Here is a 22,277-nt window from a genome sequence, read left to right on the forward strand (position 1 = left end):
CACTATAAAAGGTGACTTGTTTCTCTCATGCTGTTGTCACTAAACCTCACACTGCCGTCTCCATGGTGGTGATTAAAAGAGGAAGTAGTTTTTGTACCACTCTTCTATTTCTGTCTCTCACTGTGTGTCTTCGGGCACAGTAATACACTGCTGTGTCCTCAGTCCTCAGACTGTTCATCTGTAGATAGACTTTACTGCTGGAATCATCTCTGGAGATGGTGAATCTACCCTGGACTGACTGGGAGTAATAGATAGGAGAACTGCCTGTGCATACATAAGCGATCCACTCCAGTCCTTTTCCAGGAGCCTGTCTGACCCAGTTCATCCCGTAGCTGCTGAATGTGAATCCAGATGTTGTACAGGTCAGTCTGTGGGATTCTCCAGGTCTTTTAATCACTGGTTCAGATTCTGTCAGAGTCTGACCATCAACACCTGCCAAGACATGAAGAAAACATCAAATGAATTCTGTTCATACTCATGTAAGAGTCGTGTCAAATCAGGATTGTTGAAGTCCTTCACCTGCCCAGCAGAGAGTTAACAGCAGCAGTCCTGTCCTGTAGTCCATCATCTTCCACAAAGTGTCCAACTCTCTGTTTTCCTCTCTGCAGCTGAATAAGTAGCCGTGGAAAAATGTTGAGATTTGCATTGACTCCTCCTCACAGGAAGGACGGAACTGAACTAAAATTCTGTAATATTTTAACAAGATAGAATGAATAAAATGAAGAATTAAAGTAAATAGAACTTCTGGACAAATCAGTTCATAATATTATCCTGTTATTTTCTTCACAATGTTCAGTTTTCAAGATGCCAGAGAACAGAAACAAAAACTGAGCACTTTTTCTAAACATCAAAAATGACTTTACATGGATGCTGTAATGATTCATTTTTCATTCGATGAAACTAACGGAACAATTTTCAATCAGAAATAAAAACTGTGTGAAACATTCCTTTTGTTGTTGTTGTTGTTATAGCTAGCTACATTTAATTAGTTTATATAAATTTTAAACTTGTGTCAAATTTCAATGTCTTCATATGTAGAATTTTAAAGCTTTGAAGTTGCAGATAACTTTGAATGTTTGAATCTCAGAACAACCAGTTTTGAGAAACTCACAGCTCAGATACCAGGATGCTAAAATGTGAACTTTGCTAATATGAGGGGTTTCTTAATGCTTTGTTCTCATCATTTTAATCTCAATCCAGTTCAATATTTTTGCAAAAATTCTGTGAGTCAAACAAAGAAGACACATTTTAAACTTTGAATGAACAGTTTGAATTCATTCCTGGTCTGAGGGCTCCTCCTCTGGTGGCTTCATGTTACAAGTGTTCAGACACTGAGGGGTTTTTGTTCAGGTCTACTGATCATTTGTGTCACTGTGTCTCTCTGGCACAGTAATACACAGCAGAGTCTTCAGGCTGCATATTCTGTCCATTCAGAGTCACTGTTTTGCTGGAAGAGTCTAAGTCGATACTGAACTTGTGCTTCAGTGAATCTTTGTAGAATGAGTCTCCAGTATATTTCATTCCAATCCACTCCAGTCCTTTCCCTGCAGATTGTCTGATCCAGTTTGTGTAGTAGCTGCCCAAAGAATAAGAGACCTGACAGGTGATGGAGAGACGTTGACCTGGCTGCACAGTCACAGATTGTGGCTGAGTCAACTGTTCACACTTCACACCTGTCAACAGAAAAACAGATTTTAAAACAAACCATTAAATTGTGCTGTTAAAGAAGAACTGTTAACTACGACACATCAGAAGAGACTCACAGGATCCAGCTGCCAACAGCAGCAGCAGAGTTACAGACAACATGGTTTCTGTTGAGACAGATGTTCAGTTCAATTCACTCCACATCCTGCTGTGAAGTTTTTATAGCTGAGTAGGAAGGAAGCTCAGTGAGTTTGCATAGAATCAAACATATGAAGCCTGAATGTTGGACTAAGTGGAGCCAATAGAAGAGTTTGACTTTATCTGCTCTCTGTCTTCATCTCCCTCACATTTGATGCTTTTTATTTTTAACTCATTCAACTTTAACTGTTTTTGCTGCAAACATTTACTGAAAGTTTGTGTTAAATAAATATTATCACAAAGAATCAATGAACAGCAAGTTTGCAACCATGAAAACTGAAAGACCAACCACCATTAACATTATGTAACATGTTTATATTGCATTTAGCATGTTTTCAGATAATTAGATCCATCCTTAAAAAGGATTTATTTCTTTCTCAATTGCAGAAACAGTTTGCAACAATTTATTAGAATTTATTTCCTGTACACAATGAAGTGACACCATCCAGTATCAAGCAAATAACTTTAAACACCTGCATAAAAACAGGTCTAGAAAATGTTTGCATGAACTCATTTTAATGTTTAATGTTATTTCCACACTCAGATAAACTTGGAGGCTTTAAAGAAGAACTGCAGCTTCTGAGCTGAATGTGCAACAAATCCCAGAAAAGCATTTATTAGTTGATATGAAGCAACATATTTCATATTTATCAGTGTGTGGTTGTTTTAGAAATAAAATTACTTTTTTTTAATTTCTAACACATTCTTCAAATTAAATTTTTAATTGTAATATTTCTCTTTCTTATCATTTGGCATAGGCGTTAGTTTAGGGGGGGACGGTGGGGATGTGTCCCCCCTACTTTTTGTCAGGGGTCATTTTGTCTCCAACACATTCAAATTCTTCACATGTAAGCCGTTGTAAACCCAGTTATTTTCAGTAGTATAGAAAATTCCGACGCTCCTGAACGCACCATCCGCACTCGGCTGAGAGTTGCACAGACATGCAGCATACCTTCCTTAGGTTAAAAAAAAAACGTGCAGATGCTAAATTTGCGCCCGTGCCAAGTGGAAGCTCCGACCAGAGGCGTGCAGGGGCAAAATTTGGGCCCAGGAGAATTAGTACTATAGCGGCCCACAGACCCATCTACTCACATGTACTGAGAGCTGAACAGGTTGAGCCTCCGCCTTTGGTGCCGTGGTTGTGAGTTCGAGTCCAGTTTGTGACATTTTGCCGCCGTTCTTCAACATTTTCTCAAAGTGCTGTCTTACCAACGACACGGAAGCATATGAGAAAAGCAGGCGTGCTGCACCAATGCTAAACTTTGATCTCAACTCGAGGGCCACAAAATATCGTCCCACGGGCTGCAGTTGTCCCGCGAGTTTGAGATCCATGATTTAAAGCATTATTATTATTATTATTATTATTATTATTATTATTTTATGACTGGAGCGAGTCAACAATAAAGCGGCCCACCGGGGATATCCCCGGTGTTCCCGATTACCCAGCACGCCACCCAGGGTGTGCATTTCCATTTGACAATGGCTGTGGTCTCCATCCCCCCCACTTGTAAAAACAAACTGACGCCCTTGTCATTTGGTAATATTTTAATATTAACAAAAAATGTATCTTCTCTTGCAAGTCGGGAGAATGTTGATTTGGTTCCGTATTCATAACTCTGTAGACCGTTTAATTGCCTCAGATTCTCAGTTTTCTTTATGCACTTTTAGATTTGGTTTTTCAAATAAAACACACTAGTTGATTAATAAATCATTACATTTTCTTTGGTCATGAAAAATCTTTCTACATTGATCTCCATTCAAACAACATCAAGGTCAACAATCTTTTCACTGTTATGATCTGATGTAGACAGCAGATATATTATAGATATTGTTGTCATCAGTTAGTAGAAATGGGCTTATTGTCAGCAGACAGATTGTATTTTCAATCTTCCTCATAGACAAGCTGTTGGTCTTGTACATTGTTTATTAATAAGTTTAATGATTCACAAAAAATATCATTTACCTTTTTCTAAAGAACTTGTCTGCAAACACACATTTTTAAAAAGCTGTGTAAAATGAAATATGAATGTTTTTTGAAATATTGCAGTGTAAAATGGATCATATTTATAAAGTAAAGACTGAAAAATATAGAAAAGAATCCTTCCTACAGGAGCTGTATCACCTACAGAGATGACTGCTGTAGGTTTTCATACAGCTGCTGATGAACTTCAGTCACTGTGTCTCTCGAGCACAATAATAAACAGCAGAATCTTCAGTCTTCAGGCTGTTCATCTGCAGATACAGCTGCTGTACGTTGTTGTTTCTGGAGCCGGTAAACCGTCCTTGAACTGACTGAGAGTAGTGAGTGCTGCCACCGCTGCTAACATAAGCGATCCACTCCAGTCCTTTTCCAGGGGCCTGTCTGATCCAGTGCATAGTAGAACCACTGATTGTGACTCCAGAGGCTGTACAGGTCAGTCTGTGGGATTCTCCAGGTCTTTTAATTACCGCCCCAGATTGTATCAGAGTCTGGGCTTCAACACCTGTCAAGACAAGAGAAAATAGTTGTGAGTTGGTTACTTTTTGAGGCCAGACTCAGATGTGTGAATAGTTTCTCACCTGTCCAGCAGAGAGTTAAAAGCAGCAGTCCAACGCTGTAGCTCATCATGTTAAACTGTCAGTCCACTGCTCTGTCTCACTCTCTGCACTCACAGATGTAGAGGTGGAAATTATACATGCAAGTTTTGCATTGAGTCCTCCTCACAGGAAGCATCAAACTGGAAATTAGACTTCATCATCAGACTAAATGTAAACCTTCAGAATGTGCAGTGACAGTTTTGATTCAGACCAGATGAACTTGTGATTCGTGTTTGTCTGGAAATTTATTTTGATGTGGAAGTTCCATTTTCTGCTCATCATTCTGGTTGTTGACAGACTTTTGTTCTGATATTCATGATAATAATATGATGCATAAGGAGTCAACATCCAAACAACATCAATGGCAGCTGTACAGCACAACTTCTTCAAACAGGCTGAGAAAACTTACAGGTTTCCCTCTCAACCAGTGAAGACAGCAATGACTTTGTGAGATAGATAGATTCCTTTATTGTCATTTCTCACATGGTATTTACAAAAATACACAGGCTGAAATGAAATGCTGTTTTTCACTCGTACTTGATAGTGCAAACAATGTCCTATAACTGATATTTAAAATCAATTCAACTACATTACATAAATGAGGGAGAAACAATTGTTTTGAGGCCGCACTCAAGAAGATCTGATTGTTAACGACAGTTAAAAAGCAAACACTAAATGTTGATTTTTAATGAACCCAAATTAAGAATAAATGTTCAGCTCTTTACTTCAAAGTAAGAGAAGCTGGAGAGGAGAGCAGAGTTTGCTGTTATATGAATTAAATCAAAATGAAAACAAAAACAGCAGTGTTCTGCTCTTAAAGTCATTCCTGGTCTGAGTGCTTCTCCTCTGGTGACTTCATGCTACAAGTGTTCATGCACTTTTTACAACCTGACATTTGGGGGGACGTCTGCAACAGGCAAAAAAGAAAAAATCTTTAAGAAATAATGTATTGAATGCTTGGAATGTTTGTTTCAGTATTTTTTTTTTTACACCATGATAATTCACTCAATATCAGTATTACTGGGGACTGAGTTTTTACAAATAGTGTGTTCAAGGTAAGAGGCAGCAATCTGACAAGCAGTTTGAATGATGATATATTAAGATATTATGTACAATATGTGCAAAAAATACATGTTTAGTAAAAAATACTGAAATGTCACTGATTTAAAAAAATAAATGTTTAGGTGTGAAAATCTAAACTGACGATTTTATTCATTCCTGATGAGGACTGTAGGTTTTTGTACAGCTGTTCAACCAACTTCAGTCACTGTGTGTCTCGAGCACAATAATAAACAGCAGAATCTTCAGTCTTCAGGCTGTTCATCTGCAGATACAGCTGCTCTTTGCTGTTGTCTCTGGAGATGGTGAACCTGCCTTGGACTGACTGAGAGTAGTATTGGCCGTAGCTGAGTAGATCAGCAGCGATCCACTCCAGTCCTTTACCAGGAGCCTGTCTGATCCAGGCCATATAGTAGCTGCTAAATGATATTCCAGATGTTGTACAGGTGAGTCTGTGGGACTCTCCAGGTCTTCTCACTGCTGCTTCAGACTCTGTCATGCTCCAACCTTCAGCACCACTCCAAACAAACACAGCAACCACCAACAGTGTGAGCTGTCTGTGATCCATGTTGACAATGTGACTGATATGTCTTCAAGTCTGTAAATGTCCTTTAAATAAACTGAATCCACATGAAAATGCTTCCATGAGGCTCCTCCTGCATCAGTCAAATCAGAGGGCAGGTCTATAAACAGCACAACATGAGATTCAACATCATTTCAACAACTCTGCAGCTAAAAAAACATCTGCTTCCTCCATGATATTAGAGTAATGTGAAGTTTCATTATTTGATTTTTGATGTCTCCTCCCACAGATTCTGAAAAATACTAATTGATCAGTGAAAGTTTTCATTATTAAATTTTTCGTCTTTGATGTCTCATCCAGCAGATTTTGTGAAATATTTATTGATTTAGGAGAGTAATATTGTAACCTTTAGTTGATTTTTGTCATGAAGATAAAACGTATTGAAGTCATGAAAACTATAAAAAAAAGCAGAAAAATAACAAAAACAACAAATGTATTGATTAAATTTCATTAATAGTCTGAAAACTGAGAGCATGAAAATCTAAATGAATGATTGAGTTGGTTTCAGCTGGTTGAAGGACTGGATTCTTTCAGACCTTCAAAAGTTTCAGTGTTGAAATTTTGTTTAAAGCCACAGACTGACAGAGAAACTTCAACCTTCAAGAGGAAATTAAACACTCAGGAACTGAAGTTTGACTAAATGTAAAATACTGATGCTGTAATGGACAGGAAAATATCTGCTTTCTTCTCTGTCAGATAATCTCCACAAAACAGATCTTTGTGTCACATTTAAGGAGATTACAATAAGTGATTTATAACAGACATTTAGTAGCACTGGGAGAAGAAAAGCATTTGATAAAATGTAAGGAGTGTTTGGAATATTAGTTTTAATATCTATTATTTCATTGTACCATGATAATTCACTCAGTATCAGTCTTGCCTTCCAGCAGCTTCTGGGCAGGTAGATGCAAAAAACAACAACAATAATCAGCAATCAAAAAACAAAACAAAACAAAAGCAATAAAACTGCAGACTGCTTATTTTTTAAACACTAATCTATTCCTGCTGACCTGGTATTACATTAGTGGTTAAGGGTGAACATCCAACTAAAAAGTGCTGATTTTTCTGCTGTTGCTGCAAACTGTTTTACAAACATATCACATTTTGAAACCAAATTGTTGGTCAAATTACTTCACATTTCTATTAGAAATGCAGGGTTGTTACTTTTGTTAATGCAAATAAACTAATACTGCATTTATACATGTTTATCACAAATACAGAAAATTATAATTTCATAAATTCAATTTGGACTAATTATGACAAAAGGGCCCCATGCAGACTATAAGGATCACTGCTTTATTTAGGGCATATTAACAGTGTCTTTATCATGCTTTGAAATAAAATTTTAAAAACACTTTGGACATACATGCTGTTTAACAAATTTCAAAATATGACTGAAGTCTTTTTATTTGTTTATTTTTTAACAGCAGCATTTATGTATTTATCTAGTTATTTCCATATTTTCTGTACTACACCTACTGCTGCACACTGAAGTTACAGTTCAGGACTAGTAGTGCAAGTTTATTGTAGCTGTTTACAAGTTTGCAGGTTCATATGAAAAACCTTAAATGTTTCATTTGGAAGCTCTGAAATAAAGCAGCTGCAGGATCATTTAAAAAGAATGAAACTTTGTAGGATGAAAAACAACAAATAAAATAACAGTTGCTTAGAAATGCAAACAAATGACAAAATGAAATAAAACTGAAAATACTGTTTTGTTTTGTTTTTGGTATGTCATGCTTTCATATGTATGTTTGCAATATTCAGTGCATTTTAATTTAATATGTTTGGTTGTCAGAAACAAAAATAAAATAGAACATCATCCAGTGTGGTTTATAAGTAATTTAATTGCAATAGGATTAATTTACTGTTTAGGTTATTTTATTATTTTTGAAGAAATATCAGGAAAAAAATGACAAACATTTGCACATACATAAATTCACTGAGCTTTTCTTTCTTTGCAGATAGAAATAAATTTACTGCCTGTTTTACTGCATCAACATCTCAATATTCTGTCCATGTGTGTTGACACTCTGATTGTTATATTATTATACTTTCTTCAAAGATTAAAATCTTCTGGAAATTCACTAAATCTTTCATAAACAGACATTATAAAAGGTGACTTGTTTCTCTCATGCTGTTGTCACTAAACCTCACACTGCCGTCTCCATGGTGGTGATTAAAAGAGGAAGTAGTTTTTGTGCCACTCTTCTATTTCTGTCTCTCACTGTGTGTCTTCGGGCACAGTAATACACTGCTGTGTCCTCAGTCCTCAGACTGTTCATCTGTAGATAGACTTTACTGCTGGAATCATCTCTGGAGATGGTGAATCTACCCTGGACTGACTGGGAGTAATAGAAATGAGAACTGCCTGTGTGCACAAAAGCGATCCACTCCAGTCCTTTTCCAGGAGCCTGTCTGACCCAGTTCATAGGAAAGCTGCTGAATGTGAATCCAGATCCTGTACAGGTCAGTCTGTGGGATTCTCCAGGTCTTTTAACCACTGATTCAGATTCTGTCAGAGTCTGACCATCAACACCTGCCAAGACATGAAGAAAACATCAAATGAATTCTGTCCATACTCATGTAAGAGTCGTGTCAAATCAGGATTGTTGAAGTCCTTCACCTGCCCAGCAGAGAGTTAACAGCAGCAGTCCTGTCCTGTAGTCCATCATCTTCCACAAAGTGTCCAACTCTGTGTTTTCCTCTCTGCAGCTGAAGAAGTAGCTGTGGAAAAATGTTGAGATTTGCATTGACTCCTCCTCACAGGAAGGAGGGAACTGAACTAAAATTCTGCAACATTTTAACAAGACAGAATTACTAAAAAGAATAACTGACGTAAACATAACTTCTGGACAAATCAGTTCATATATTATCCTGTTACTTTCCTCACAATGATCAATTTTCAAGATGCCAGAGAACGTTATTTAAACATCAAAAATGACTTTACATGGATGTTGTAATGATTCATTTTCCATTCGATGAAACTAACGGAACAATTTTCAGTCAGAAATAAAAACTGTGTGAAACAACGGAAATTGATGGAGTTATTTGCATTCCTTTTGTTGTTGTTGTTGTTGTTGTTGTTGTTATCGTTGTTGTTGTTATAGCCAGCTACATTTAATTAGTTTATATAAATTTTAAACTTGTGTCTAATTTCAATGTTTTCATACGTAGATTTTTAAAGCTTTGAAGTTCCAGCAAACTTTGAATGTTTAAATTTCAGAACAACCAGTTTTGAGAAACCCACAGCAGGATGCTAAAATATGAACTTTGCTAACATAAGGGGCTTGTTAATGCTTTGTTTTCATGATTTTAATCTTAATCCAGCTCGATACTTTAGCATAGATACTGTGAGTCAAACAAAGAAGACACATTTTAAACTTTGAATGAACAGTTTGAATTCATTCCTGGTCTGAGGGCTCCTCCTCTGGTGGCTTCATGTTACAAGTGCTCAGACACTGAGGGCTTTTTGTTCAGGTCTACTGATCATTTGTGTCACTGTGTGTCTCTGGCACAGTAATACACAGCAGAGTCTTCAGGCTGCATATTCTGTCCTGTTATTGTCACTGTTCCTGCAGAAGTGTCTCTGGTGTAAGTGAACTTGTTCTTCAGAGCATCATTTTGCCAAAGTGTACCACTACCCCACTGCTGCACAATCCAATCCATTGCTTTTCCTTCACGCTGTCTGATCCAACCTGTTGCATAGCTGTTAGAAGTCACAGAATAACCAGACTGTTGACAGGTGATGGTCAGAGTCTGTCCAGGCTGCACAAGCATTGAGTCTGGCTGGATGAGATCAATACTGTTCACACCTGTGGAGACACAAATCAACATTATCTCCAGCATTCATCATATTACTGAGTGTTTGTAATGTGTTGATGAGTGTGAATCCAGTGAAAGCTCCTCACAGGATCCAGCAGCCAGCAGCAGAATCAGAGCTGCAGAGAACATGTTGATGTTGGAGCTCAACTGATGTGAGCTCTGGTTTCCTCTCACTGACACAGAAACACACACTTCCTTTTATGTGAGCTTTATTTGCATAATGTTGAATAAATTACATTTAAATCAACAGTGTGTCTTCTGGAGTGACCACACTTGAACATTTAACACAGCCTCTAATGTATCTTCTAGAGTTTTCACATCATTTTCATGTGTGAGAAAAAGGAGGAAAGTGTGGATTAACTTAATCTGAAAGAAACATTAATGGAGCATCTGACTGAGGAGTGAAAAACATGTTTGATGTCAGTATAAATCTTTAAATTAGTCCTGTTTGTCTCTTTATAGTGAGAGAAGACAGAAACTTGTCACACAAAGGCTTCTAATGTATTTTTTTATTTTATTTTATTGCGGCTCACTTCAGATTTCACATAAATATTCCTGTATTTGGGAAACACACACTTCCTTTTATGTGGGTTTTTTTTTTTGCATATTGTTGAATAAATTATATTTAAATCAGGATCAAATAGTGCGTCTTCCAGAGTGACCACACTAAAACATTTAGCACAACCTCTAATGGACCATCTAGATGGTTGTTTACTTCAGGTTAATGTAGAAAAACTGAATGTTGTTTTGAAAGGAAAGTTTTCTCTGTGGTTGATTTTCTGCTGTTATTATTGCAGTGAGTCATGATAAACATTCTGACACCAGACTGATAAACTTTATTGATGTGTTTCATTAATAATTGTCCATTATTCAGCTGAAAAAGTGTCTTTTAAAGCCTGACATGCTTCAGTGCTTCTCACTCAGTGATGGTTGTTGTTCACTTTTTGTACAGCGTTGTTGACTCTTGTGTCACTGTGTCTCTTGTGCACAGAAATAAACTGCAGAGTCTTCTGGTTTGAGACTCTTCACCTCTAAATACACAACGTTTAGAGAAGTGTCTTTGGTGATGGAAAACTGTCCTTGGAGACTTTGAGAGAATCTTGTTCCAGTTCCACCGTCAATGCGTCCGATCCATTCCAGTGCTTGTCCTGGTTTCTGACGGATCCAGTGCAGCCAAGTCAGAGAGAGTCCTTGAACTTTACAAGACAGAGTGACTGATTGTCCTGCTCTGCTGACCAGTGGATCTGACGAGGTGAGGGACTGACCCCGAGCAGCTGAAAGGACACAGAGTTTAGATGGCAGCAGCATCTGGAGATCATTTTCTTTTCCTCTGCAGGATCCAGACTTGACTTACCTGAAATGAGAGCGACAAGGAAGAGACTTTGTAAAAGTGTCATGATGAAACCTCAGCAGAGACTGTGAGTGTAAAGGCTCATATGAAGGTTATATATTTATGTATAGTGCAGGAAGAATGGGTGGAGATTGTGGATTTGCATTTTCACCTGTCTGAGACTTTGGAGATACAGTTCTGAAAGATCAGATCAGTGCTGAACTATGAGAGAGAGAGTGAATTATAAACTCCAACAATAGAGATATTATGTATTTGAGCAGTTTGTCATCTGTGAGGAAAAGGAGGAAATTGTGGATTAACTTCGTCTGAAAAAAACATTAATGGTGTAGCTGACTGAGGAGTGAAAAACATGTTTGATGTCAGTGTAGATCTTTCAGTTTCATTCAGTTAAAATCAGCGAGAACAGCAGATATATTTGTGCCTTTAAATGAGAGAGGAAAGAGAAACTTGTCACACACTGGCCTGTAATGTCTTCAATAAAGAAACTGCAGCATTTAATTTCATTTACAGTTTTTATTGTGTCTCACTTCAGATTTCACATAAATATTTCCACTTTTGGATTGTTGTACCTTTTATTCTGCTGCCTCATTCCCATTACAATGATTTCAGCACATTGCAATGTTTCCCTTAAATGATCGCTATTGCTGCTTTTTAAGTTTTCATCTAGATAGATAAATAGATGCTTCAATAATCCAGGGGGGAATTCAAATGTTCAGCAGCGTACATACAACAACATAAAATAACAAAAAGGCAGGTTAGTAACACTAGCAATAAAGGTTAGTATATGTTCTGGAAATCTTGCTGTACAATACCATACTATAAAAAACTTTCCTAATTTTAAAATCTTTAGAATACTACACAGTATTTACACATTTCAAGGCACAGTGATTTAAAGTGACTTTGACAGGTAGTAAGACAAAGTTATATTGAACTACCTCAGGTGCATGGACATTCTATAACAATAATAACATTGGTCCTAATGTGATTATGACTGTGATCCTCCCAGATCACTCAGTGATGAGTTGTACCGTCTGATGGCCAGGAGGACAGAAGAGTTTCTGAGTCAGTTGGTGGAGCAGGTCAGAAACAGCAGCCTGGAGCTGAAAACACTCCTCTGACTGATCACAGTCCTGTGTAGAGGATGCTGTGTGTTGTTCTGGATGGAGAGAATCTTTCTCTGCTATTGAAAACAGAGAGTCCAGCTCTGTGCTCACCGCTGAGCCAGCTCTCCTCACCCGTCTGTCCAGTCATTCAGCATCCCTCTTTTTAATGCTTCCTCCCCAACAAACTACAGCATACAAGAGAACACTTGACATGAAAGACTGGTAGAACATCCACAGCAGTTTTTGTAGATGTTAAAGGACCCCAGTCTCCTCAGGAAAACAGACGACTCTGTACTTTCCTGTAGATGCTGTCCGTGTTGTCTGACCAGTTTATCCAGTTTATTGCCCAAATCTATCTAGAGATAAACGGAAAGTGTAATTCTTTCTCAGGAGCTACAATAGAAATAAATGCTGCATGTTTTTGTACAGCTGTTCAACAAACTTCAGTCACTGTGTGTTCCGAGTACAATAATAAACAGCAGAATCTTCAGTCTTCAGGCTGTTCATCTGCAGATACAGCTGCTCTTTGTCGTTGTCTCTGGAGACAATAAACCTGCCTTGGACTGAATGTGAGTAATATTTGTTGCTGCCGCCAATAGAATCAAAAGCAGCAGTCCATACCAGTCCTTCACCAGGAGCCTGTCTGACCCAGTGCATCCCGTAGCTGCTGAATGTGAATCCAGAGGTTGTACAGGTCAGTCTGTGGGATTCTCCAGGTCTTTTAATAACTGATTCAGATTGAGTCAGAGTCTGACCATCAACACCTGCAGAGACAAACAAGAAAATTCTCACTTGTTGTAAATTGGTAACTTTGTGAAGACGGATGATCAAACCAACATCAGTGAAAGTCTTCACCTGCCCACAAAATGGTAAAAATCAACAATGGTGTCCTCAAGTCCATCATGTTAAACTGTGTGTCCACTAGTCTCTGTCATCCTCTCTGCAGTCACATAAGTAGGCTGAAGACGCTTTACATTGACTCCTCCTCACAGGAAGAAAAGTGTTGGAGTGTTCTTGGCCTTCATCTTTGTCATGTATGTTGAACTTGGACAGTTAAAGCAGTTTAATTCAAAGTTTGATTCCTGCCAAATGAAATTGATTCATAATTTATGATATTTCCCAGTTTTTATTGTTAAATAAGGTTTGTCAGTCACATTCTGTTTAGACTGTATTCATTTTCTGCACACTGAAGCTGCAGCAATCAGGATTCTGCAAATAGTATGAAATGTAGTTGGCCAACAATAAGAAATAATAGTAGAAGACTGTGGAAATAAAGAGCTGCTCAGAGATGGAAATACACACATGACAAGATGTTTAGTTTTCCAAAATCCCAGGAAAATTTTTACCAGAAATTATCTTTAATGACGCAACACAACTTGAGAAAATTCATTGTATTCGTATGAGTTTAATTTCAGCAAAAGGAGTGTTCTGAATGGGTTTAATCTTTAGTAATAATGTGTTATTCTGCAGCTTTCATGGTCTTTTCTGCTGCATTGTTGATTGCCTCCACTGCTGGACAGTTTTTGTAAGATTTCATGTCATCTACAGAAGCATATGTGATAAATAACTAAACATACAGTCCAATATTCGTGGTTATCTGACCAATATAAGTTTTTGTACAGCTGTTCAACCAACTTCAGTCACTGAGTGTCGAGCATAATAATAAACAGCAGAATCTTCAGTCTTCAAATATATGTAAATACTAAATTCAGAGAGAACTTTATTTGAGAAAAAACCTCTGTCATCCGAGTTTGATCTCTTTCTCCTGAGCACCAGAACACAGAGCAGCTGCTTCAGAATGCTGCTGTTCATCTTGACATCCACTTGCCTCAGTAACTTTTGAGATGAAGGATTTTAACATACAGTCACTGCTAATGATCAATACATGATACTCCAATGTGACTGAAAATACAGAATGTTTGTCCAGCTCACTCATTACTTATTATGGGAGAAACATCAGTTAAAATGATCACAAAAATTGACATTTTTAAGTTTTTATTGCAATTACAAAAGATGCGGTGTTGCATTGCCATGTTTATGAAGAAGTGATAATGGCAGGATCATTTTTTGATCATTTATTGTTGATACACTCTGTACAGTTGGACAGATTTTATGATATAATATGACACAAGGAAAAATAAATGAAGAAAAAGCAAACATATGGTGAATTATTGGGGAGGATCAGACCAATGTGGGATTTTGATCAGCCGCCCATAAAGCTGCAGTCAGTGTGGGTGTTTAGTGCAAAAGCTTCTGTAATAATGTATCAAAGTTAAAAATCAACTTTATTGAGGAAATTGTATCGGGTCATAAAATGTAATGAATGCATCCATGGAAATTAAACAGTAAAATCAGGTAACAATTTAATAGAAGATTACTACAAAAATAAAACCAAACAACATATATAAGACATTGACAAAATATTTTGAAAATACTTTATTTTTAAATATGTGTTTAAAAAAAAGGACATAGAAATATGTTCACATTGAAAATTTGCTCAACGCTACACCCTCTATGTACACACTATATGTAATGTATCAGTTCTACGTGTTCTATGATAATTGCATGGTACTTGATTAAATAAATGAATAAATTAATACCAAGTAAGGACTACTGTAGGTTTTTGTACAGCTGCAAACACAACTTCAGTCACTGTGTCTCTCGAGCACAATAATAAACAGCAGAATCTTCAGTCTTCAAACTGTTCATCTGCAGATACAGCTGCTGTACGTTGTTGTCTCTGGAGATGGTGAACCGGCCTTCAACTGACTGAGAGTAGGATTTGTAGCTACCACTGCCATCATCTATCCAGGCAATCCACTCCAGTCCTTTTCCAGGAGCCTGTCTGACCCAGTGCATGTCATAGCTGCTGAATGTGAATCCAGATCCTGTACAGGTCAGTCTGTGGGATTCTCCAGGTCTTTTAACTGCTGATCCAGATTCTGTCAGAGTCTGACCATCAACACCTGTTAAACCAGAAAACAATGCATGTAATGTAGTACACTGGTGGCACAAACGAAAAGCTGTCACATCAATATCAGTGAAAATGTTCACCTGTCCAGCAGAGAGTTAAAAGCAGCAGAGCTGTCCTACAATCCATCATGTTAAACTGTGAGTCCACTGTTCTCTGTCATCCTCACTGCAGTCACAGAAGTAGAAGACATTTGTGTTTTGCATGGACTCCTCCTCACAGGAAGGACAACATTTAACTATCACTGACTGGACTCTCAGTGAGTGAAACTGGACAATAAATGAATGAATGTTTACTGTAGAAGAACCATTCATCAAATGTCCTGTTGTCCATGTTTCACTTTAGTTTGTGTATAAGGTTGACAAACACATTGTGGAGTTGGTTGTTCACGTCTACATCATGTAAAGATCAACAACAAAAACAAAATTTGCTGTATTAAACACATTTTATACTGTTAACTTTTTACTTGAAACTATTGGTATGCCATTCTGTTTTCAGGAAGCCAGAGAAAGAGAATTTCAGCAGGAACAAAAATGAAGAAAACTGCTGATAATGTGATCATGAAGAACAAATTCAGGATAGAGCATGTGATCTTATATTAAATGGATGTGAGTCAGTCAAAATGACAATAAGAGATTTGCTCTAAGGGTGGGGTGCCCTGGATCCTTGGCTGCGGTGGAGGCGCCGGCCCATGCCGGGTGGCCGTCTGGGCTGGCTGGTTCCCCTGGCGGTGTTGGCCCTCTGCCTGGGGGGGCGGGGGTTGCCTCTTGGATGTCTGGGGCCCGGGGTCCTGTGCTGGGTCCGCCCTGGGCCTCCGGCCCCTGGCGGGGTCGGCGGCCGCCGATCTTGGTCGCCTGGGGCCCGGCCCTGCTGGGCGCTGGAGGTCCTGGCCGGGTTCTCCCTCTGCCCCCTTCCGGGCCGATCCGGGGTCGTCCTCGTGGTTTGGTGGCTCGGATCTCTGCTCTGGGATTGCTGCCGGCTCGCCTGGGTCTTGTGGGCTCTCGGGCCCGCTTCTGGCCTTCACAGAGGTCAGAGGTCATAGTTGCATGATCACAGTCACAATTGCACCGTACTCTGCATGTGGACATAGCAACCATGTTGTCTTGTGGGGTGTTAAGTTTGTCTGGGTGCCAAAATATCAAAAGACATGTTTCCTCAGTTTGTGTGTTTCACATAGATGATCTGAATAATTACTAGCTGTGTTTCCTAACAAAACCCGTAGGATGCATTCCGGTGTGTCTTTGTTAAGGTGTACTAGCTTGTTGTCTGTTGTGTTGGTTTCAATTGAAAGATAATTGTATTCTTGCACTTTTCCTTTTCTCTTCACTATCCCCTCTTGTTGTTTTTTTTTTCTCCTTTTCTCGTTTCTCTCTTCCTGCCTTTCCCCTGTCAGGTCCGGCAAATTTATGTATATTTAACTAATCAACAAGTATTCAAACTAAATACATTACTGTACAGTATCAAGGGGAGTCTTATACTTACAAACTCCCCTTGGAAAAGCAAACTTGTATGGCACAATGCAGCAGCCAGATCCTCATTCTGCCTGCTCTGTTGCCGGACAGGACAAAAAAAAAAAAAAAAAAAAAAAAAAAAGAAATTTGCTCTAAACTCTAAAGTTTTTCTTCTTCTCGACAGTCAAATTTGACAGCTACATTTGGCATTGACCTTTTTCTCACGAGGAGGTTGGAATTTTTCTTGATTTTACTTTAAGTTGTCCCACATCAAAACCTTATCTTTGCCGGACATAAGGTGATGTTATATTTTCTTTCCGTCAATCAGAATGAATATTGACTTTGAAAGCAGAAATGAATGCAAAAAAGTGTATGCATGTAATTCAAAATACATAGAAAATATGATGTTAAAGATTAACTAATGAGAACTCTTCTGTCCTCATACACTGTATTCAAGTAGATTCTACAACAACAGCAGCACTGTATATAAGGCTTCATAGTATTAGTTAATATTATTGTTGCACATTTTGATGAGTGGTGTCAACTTGTTTTACACCTTCATTGATAAATAAGCTGCTACTTTCTTTAACAGTGAACTGGTCTGAATTCATTCCTGGTCTGAGGGCTCCTCCTCTGGTGGCTTCATGTTACAAGTGTTCAGACACTGAGGGCTTTTTGTTCAGGTCTACTGATCATTTGTGTCACTGTGTGTCTCTGGCACAGTAATACACAGCAGAGTCTTCAGGCTGCATATTCTGTCCATTCAGAGTCACTGTTTTGCTGGAGTCATCTGTGGAAAGGCTGAATTTGCTTTTATAGTGAATCTTTGTAGTATGTTGTAGATCCAGATATCATCCCAATCCAAGCTGTGTAGTAGTCACTAACAGAATAAGAGACCTGACAGGTGATGGAGAGACGTTGACCTGGCTGCACAGTCACAGATTGTGGTTGTGTCAACTGTTCACACTTCACACCTGTTAAAAAAAATAAACATCATTGTGACAAATGATCAGTTTGTATAATAAAATAAGAACTGCTGATGATGACAAATATACAGATGTTATAAGAGACTCACGTCCAGCTGCAAAGAGCAGAAACAGAGCAAACACAAACATGGTTTATGATGAACCTGTGCTGCTGTGAACTCCACTCTGCAGTCTGATGAGAAGTTTTTATAGCTGAGTAACAAAGGAGGCCACTGAGTTTGCATAGAATCCAACATATGAAGCAAAGGAAACTCAACTCTGAGCCATGTTTCAGCTCTTCAATACATGAACTAATGCTGATACAAAAGACGCAAAATTTTACTTTGAATCCCTGCAATTTGGACACAATCAGATGACAAAAAAGATCTGTATCTCTCAAACAGATCTTTCTATTCTAATGTAAAGTGACTCTAACTAAATGCTTTCATTTAGTTGCCGCTTTAATGCAGCGTCTGTTATCTGCATGCAGCCTTTCACTGCAGATAAAAATCCAGCGTCACACCTGAAACTGTTTGTAAGATGTTCAGGAATTCAACCTGACGTTAATGATTGTGGCTGTAAAACCCAACTAAAAAGTCACTGGTACCAAAAATGAAGTTTCTCGTTCATTTATAAGGTTCTTCATGTGAGGAAGGTCTGATGAGCACTGTAGGAAATGTAGCTTATTTCCAAACCTGTCTGTGAGACACTTAGATGACAGTAGCATCAGACTGAAAAAAATATTTAAAAATATGTAAGGAGTGTTTGGAATGTTAGTTTAAATATTATTTTATTTCCCCATGATAATTCACTCAGAATTAGTGTTTCTTGCCGACATTCCTGGGCAGCTAGGTGCAAAAACTAAACTACATTAAATTAAATTAAATTAAATTAAATTAAAAATTAGGACACTATTATATTCAACTTTAAAACATTTTTTTTACACATACTGCATTCCAGTTAAGAGGCAGCAAGTGCACAAGTTTCAGTGACAAGACATTAAGGTATTATGTAGAATATGTTCTTACAATCTAGGTTTAGTAACAATTATTTCTCAGGAATATCTTTAAATTGTCACTGGTTGCAAAACAGGTGTATAGGTGTCAGAGAATTATGTAAACTGAGGATGTTTTTCATGTTTGATGAGGACTGTAGGTTTTTGTACAGCTGTTCAACCAACTTCAGTCACTGTGTCTCTCGAGCACAATAATAAACAGCAGAATCTTCAGTCTTCAGGCTGTTCATCTGCAGATACAGCTGTTCTTTGCTGTTGTCTCTGGAGACGGTGAACCTGCCTTGGACTGACTGAGAGTAGTATTTGCTGCTGCCGCCACTATCAGCAGCGATCCACTCCAGTCCTTTTCCAGGAGCCTGTCTGATCCAGTGCATCCACCAGCTACTAAATGATATTCCAGATGTTGTACAGGTGAGTCTGTGGGACTCTCCAGGTCTTTTCACTGCTGCTTCAGACTCTGTCATGCTCCAACCTTCAGCACCACTCCAAACAAACACAGCAACCACCAACAGTGTGAGCTGTCTGTGATCCATGTTGACAATGTGACTGATATGTCTTCAAGTCTGTAAATGTCCTTTAAATAAACTGAATCCACATGAAAATGCTTCCATGAGGCTCCTCCTGCATCAGTCAAATCAGAGGGCAGGTCTATAAACGGCACATGAGATTCAACATCATTTCAACAACTCAGCAGCTAAAAAACATCTGTTTCCTCCATGATATTAGAGAAGATTACATTTTCATTATTTAGTTGTTTGTTTGTTTTTACCTCCCATCCAGCAGATTATGTTAAATATTTACTGATTGAGGTGAGTTACACAAGAACATGTTGTTGACTTTGTCAATCAAATATAACTCAAAACAGTTCATTGAATTTAGCCACTTGAAGGTCTTGAAAGAGATAACAATGCAAAAACAATAATAACAAAAAGCAGTAAACAGTGAAGCAGTGGTGCAAAGCTGAATGTGACAGAGGTCATTTCTTGTCATAAAAGTTTGTAGGAGGTGATGAATATTAGAAAACAACTAATCACCATGAAGTTAAAGCTAGAGTCCCTATATTATCAGAGTATCGACATGACGGGTCCAAAAAATTTTGGTCACGTGATCTATAGACGCCATTTTGTTTCCTATTCATGAACGCCGGGTTTTCCTGTTAACGTTGTTTACACCGCAGAGAGTAATTCTAGGTCCTTTTTCGCTTCCTAAATACCTGAAAAATGACGGGCTGTTGTGCCTTTGGGTGCACAAATCGGTCAGAGAAGGGTTTCCACATGTTTAGGTTTCCCAGTGATCCTGAAAGAAGGAAACTGTGGGAAAATAAAGTCCGGAGAGTGGGATGGAAACCGACTTCATCATCGTTTTTGTGCCAGGTTAGTCCCATGTATGTACTTTCATGTTATGATGTATGGGTGAATGACAGATAGAAAAGTTTGATTTGATTTTAGGCAGTTGTGGTTATTTTGACTTTGACCATTTTCATACATGGAAATGCACCCGTTAAACTTCAGCGGCCCGTATGTGCAAACGTATTTTGCTAAATTGACCGAAGCTGCAAACTCGATGACAGAAACATTATACACCCATGGAAAGCTTAGATTCTCATGAATCCGCCGGTATAAACCACTTTCAGATGTGATTACCACAGCGGGTAATATAAACACATTTGTCCGACAGCAGCAAATAACGTAAACGGCACAACTCACTTTTGAAGGCTCAAAACTGGTCACAGATGAAAATATTAAACAAAAAATGGCCATAATCCAACCTTGGACATCCAGACAAAACAAGCCAGCAAAATATTTTGTCCAAAACATGTCTTGAAATCAGTAAGCAATACACAAATAGCTAGTTTTCGTGAATGTGCACCTCGCGCTGAGCGTCCCATATTGAGTGAATGGAAACAAAATGGCGTCAAATCCCCAGTTGTCGCTACTCTCATAGATATATACAAACGCTCGATGGCTCGAGACGGAGTCTGCGTCGTCGTCACTTGGCGGCCATCTTAGGACAGGGGACTGCTCTGGCGCACTGTACTGTAGTCAATGGTAAGGTGGATGATTTCCTCACTTTAACACTCATAACTCGCTCAATTCTTGATTGATTTACAAACGGTTTAGTTTATTACAAACCTTATTAACGTGGCTATGATTCAGGCTCAATTCCGAAATCGCAGCTTTTCGTTTTGAAAAATGCGGCATAGTTGTGTGTCTTTTCTGCCTGGCTACTCACATTGAAGATGGTGTTACTCACAATCTGATTTTCAATTATTAGGTTTTCCTGAGACCAACGTTTTTTGAGAACCTAATCTTTAGGTGAAATTACATTCTTTGTGGTTGTGGTTGTATTTATTTGCTTGTTAAGAGACTTTGATTGAGACCTTAGACTTATTGTTTGTATACATCTATGCCTGGATTCGTTAGCCTGCAGTCGAAATGCATTGTGGGTAATGTAGGCACCGGGTTCAGGAAAAGAAAAGACAACATCTCTGTTTGTTGTGCGTTGATTTTGGTTGAGCTTTGTTTTTATCTGTGCATTAGAAAGCTGATAGTAATAAAGAAGTGCAATGCTAAATAATAAAATTACATTTACATCCATTTATGCTGAAAAAAGATGATATCTGTGTTCATTATTATACGAATTCAATGGTTTTAATTATTCTTATGTAAGCAGTAAAAGAAGTACATCTCTGACGTTTATAACAAACCAAGCTGTTCTAAAATCGGTTGAAAATTGAGCAATCCACAGTGATTTTAAAATCCATGCTCCATTGACTTTAATGTTATGAGTGATCGAGCAGCCCTGTCCCAAGATGGCCGCCATGTGGCGATGTCGCTCCCCATAGGCTGACAGCGCTCATGAGCCATCTGGTGTTTGTTTATATCTATGGCTACTCTGATAATATAGGGACTCTAGTTAAAGCTGTCTTTGTCTGCCCTCAAGAGTTTAAAACAAGAACAGCAGTCACATTCAAGAATAGTTCATTCACCTGTGATACACAGAAGTCTATTACTGTTTAATCCTGCAGGAATAATGTTTCATCAGTCTTTAATCACACTCTCACTTCTGACACTGAAGGAGCTTCCAACAGCAAACATACAAATACATGACAAGCAGCAGCTTTAAGCATTCATCCCATCCAGTGTTGGAAAACCACACATCTAAGATCAGTAAGAAAAGTGTGTTTGTTGCTCTATTGATGAAGCATTTCCTTTGTTCTTACAGTGCATAGAGAGCAATTTAGCTGCTTTTCTCCTATAAATATTTTTATTTAATTTTAGAAACACACGTACAAACATAAGAACATAAAGAACATTTCCCTCACAAACATCAAGGTACTAGGATGAAATATAGACATGTACAAACATGCAGATGGCATACAACATAGGCGCAGAAGGCATTGTGCAGAATAATAACTCAAGGGGCATCACATACATCGATCAGGTAGTGGCGAGCTAAAGGTGGATGTGCTCAGATATTTCAGTCCATGCTAGTCCATATAGACCCCTCCGCAGAGCCTGGGCCCCATCCTCGC

General features: G+C 38.3%; 1 long non-coding RNA gene and 2 gene segments (V, D, J or C); 1 reads left to right on the forward strand and 2 right to left on the reverse strand.

Moving 5' to 3' along the window:
- Window positions 1–1,945, reverse strand: LOC127531540 (immunoglobulin heavy variable 3-21-like). The segment is given in 2 exon segments: window positions 1–432; window positions 1,764–1,945. Coding segments are annotated over 2 exon segments (429 nt in total).
- LOC127531546 (uncharacterized) lies at window positions 1,227–17,528 on the forward strand. Its single transcript, XR_007938679.1, has 2 exons — window positions 1,227–1,350; window positions 17,446–17,528. It is a non-coding gene; the product is annotated as an uncharacterized LOC127531546 (long non-coding RNA).
- LOC127531542 (immunoglobulin heavy variable 2-5-like) lies at window positions 9,560–10,043 on the reverse strand. The segment is given in 2 exon segments: window positions 9,560–9,876; window positions 9,973–10,043. Coding segments are annotated over 2 exon segments (360 nt in total).
- Window positions 17,529–22,277: the final 4,749 nt, after the last annotated feature.

The sequence above is a fragment of the Acanthochromis polyacanthus genome, chromosome 21, assembly GCF_021347895.1.
Source record: "Acanthochromis polyacanthus isolate Apoly-LR-REF ecotype Palm Island chromosome 21, KAUST_Apoly_ChrSc, whole genome shotgun sequence".
In the NCBI taxonomy this organism is placed as follows: domain Eukaryota; kingdom Metazoa; phylum Chordata; class Actinopteri; family Pomacentridae; genus Acanthochromis; species Acanthochromis polyacanthus.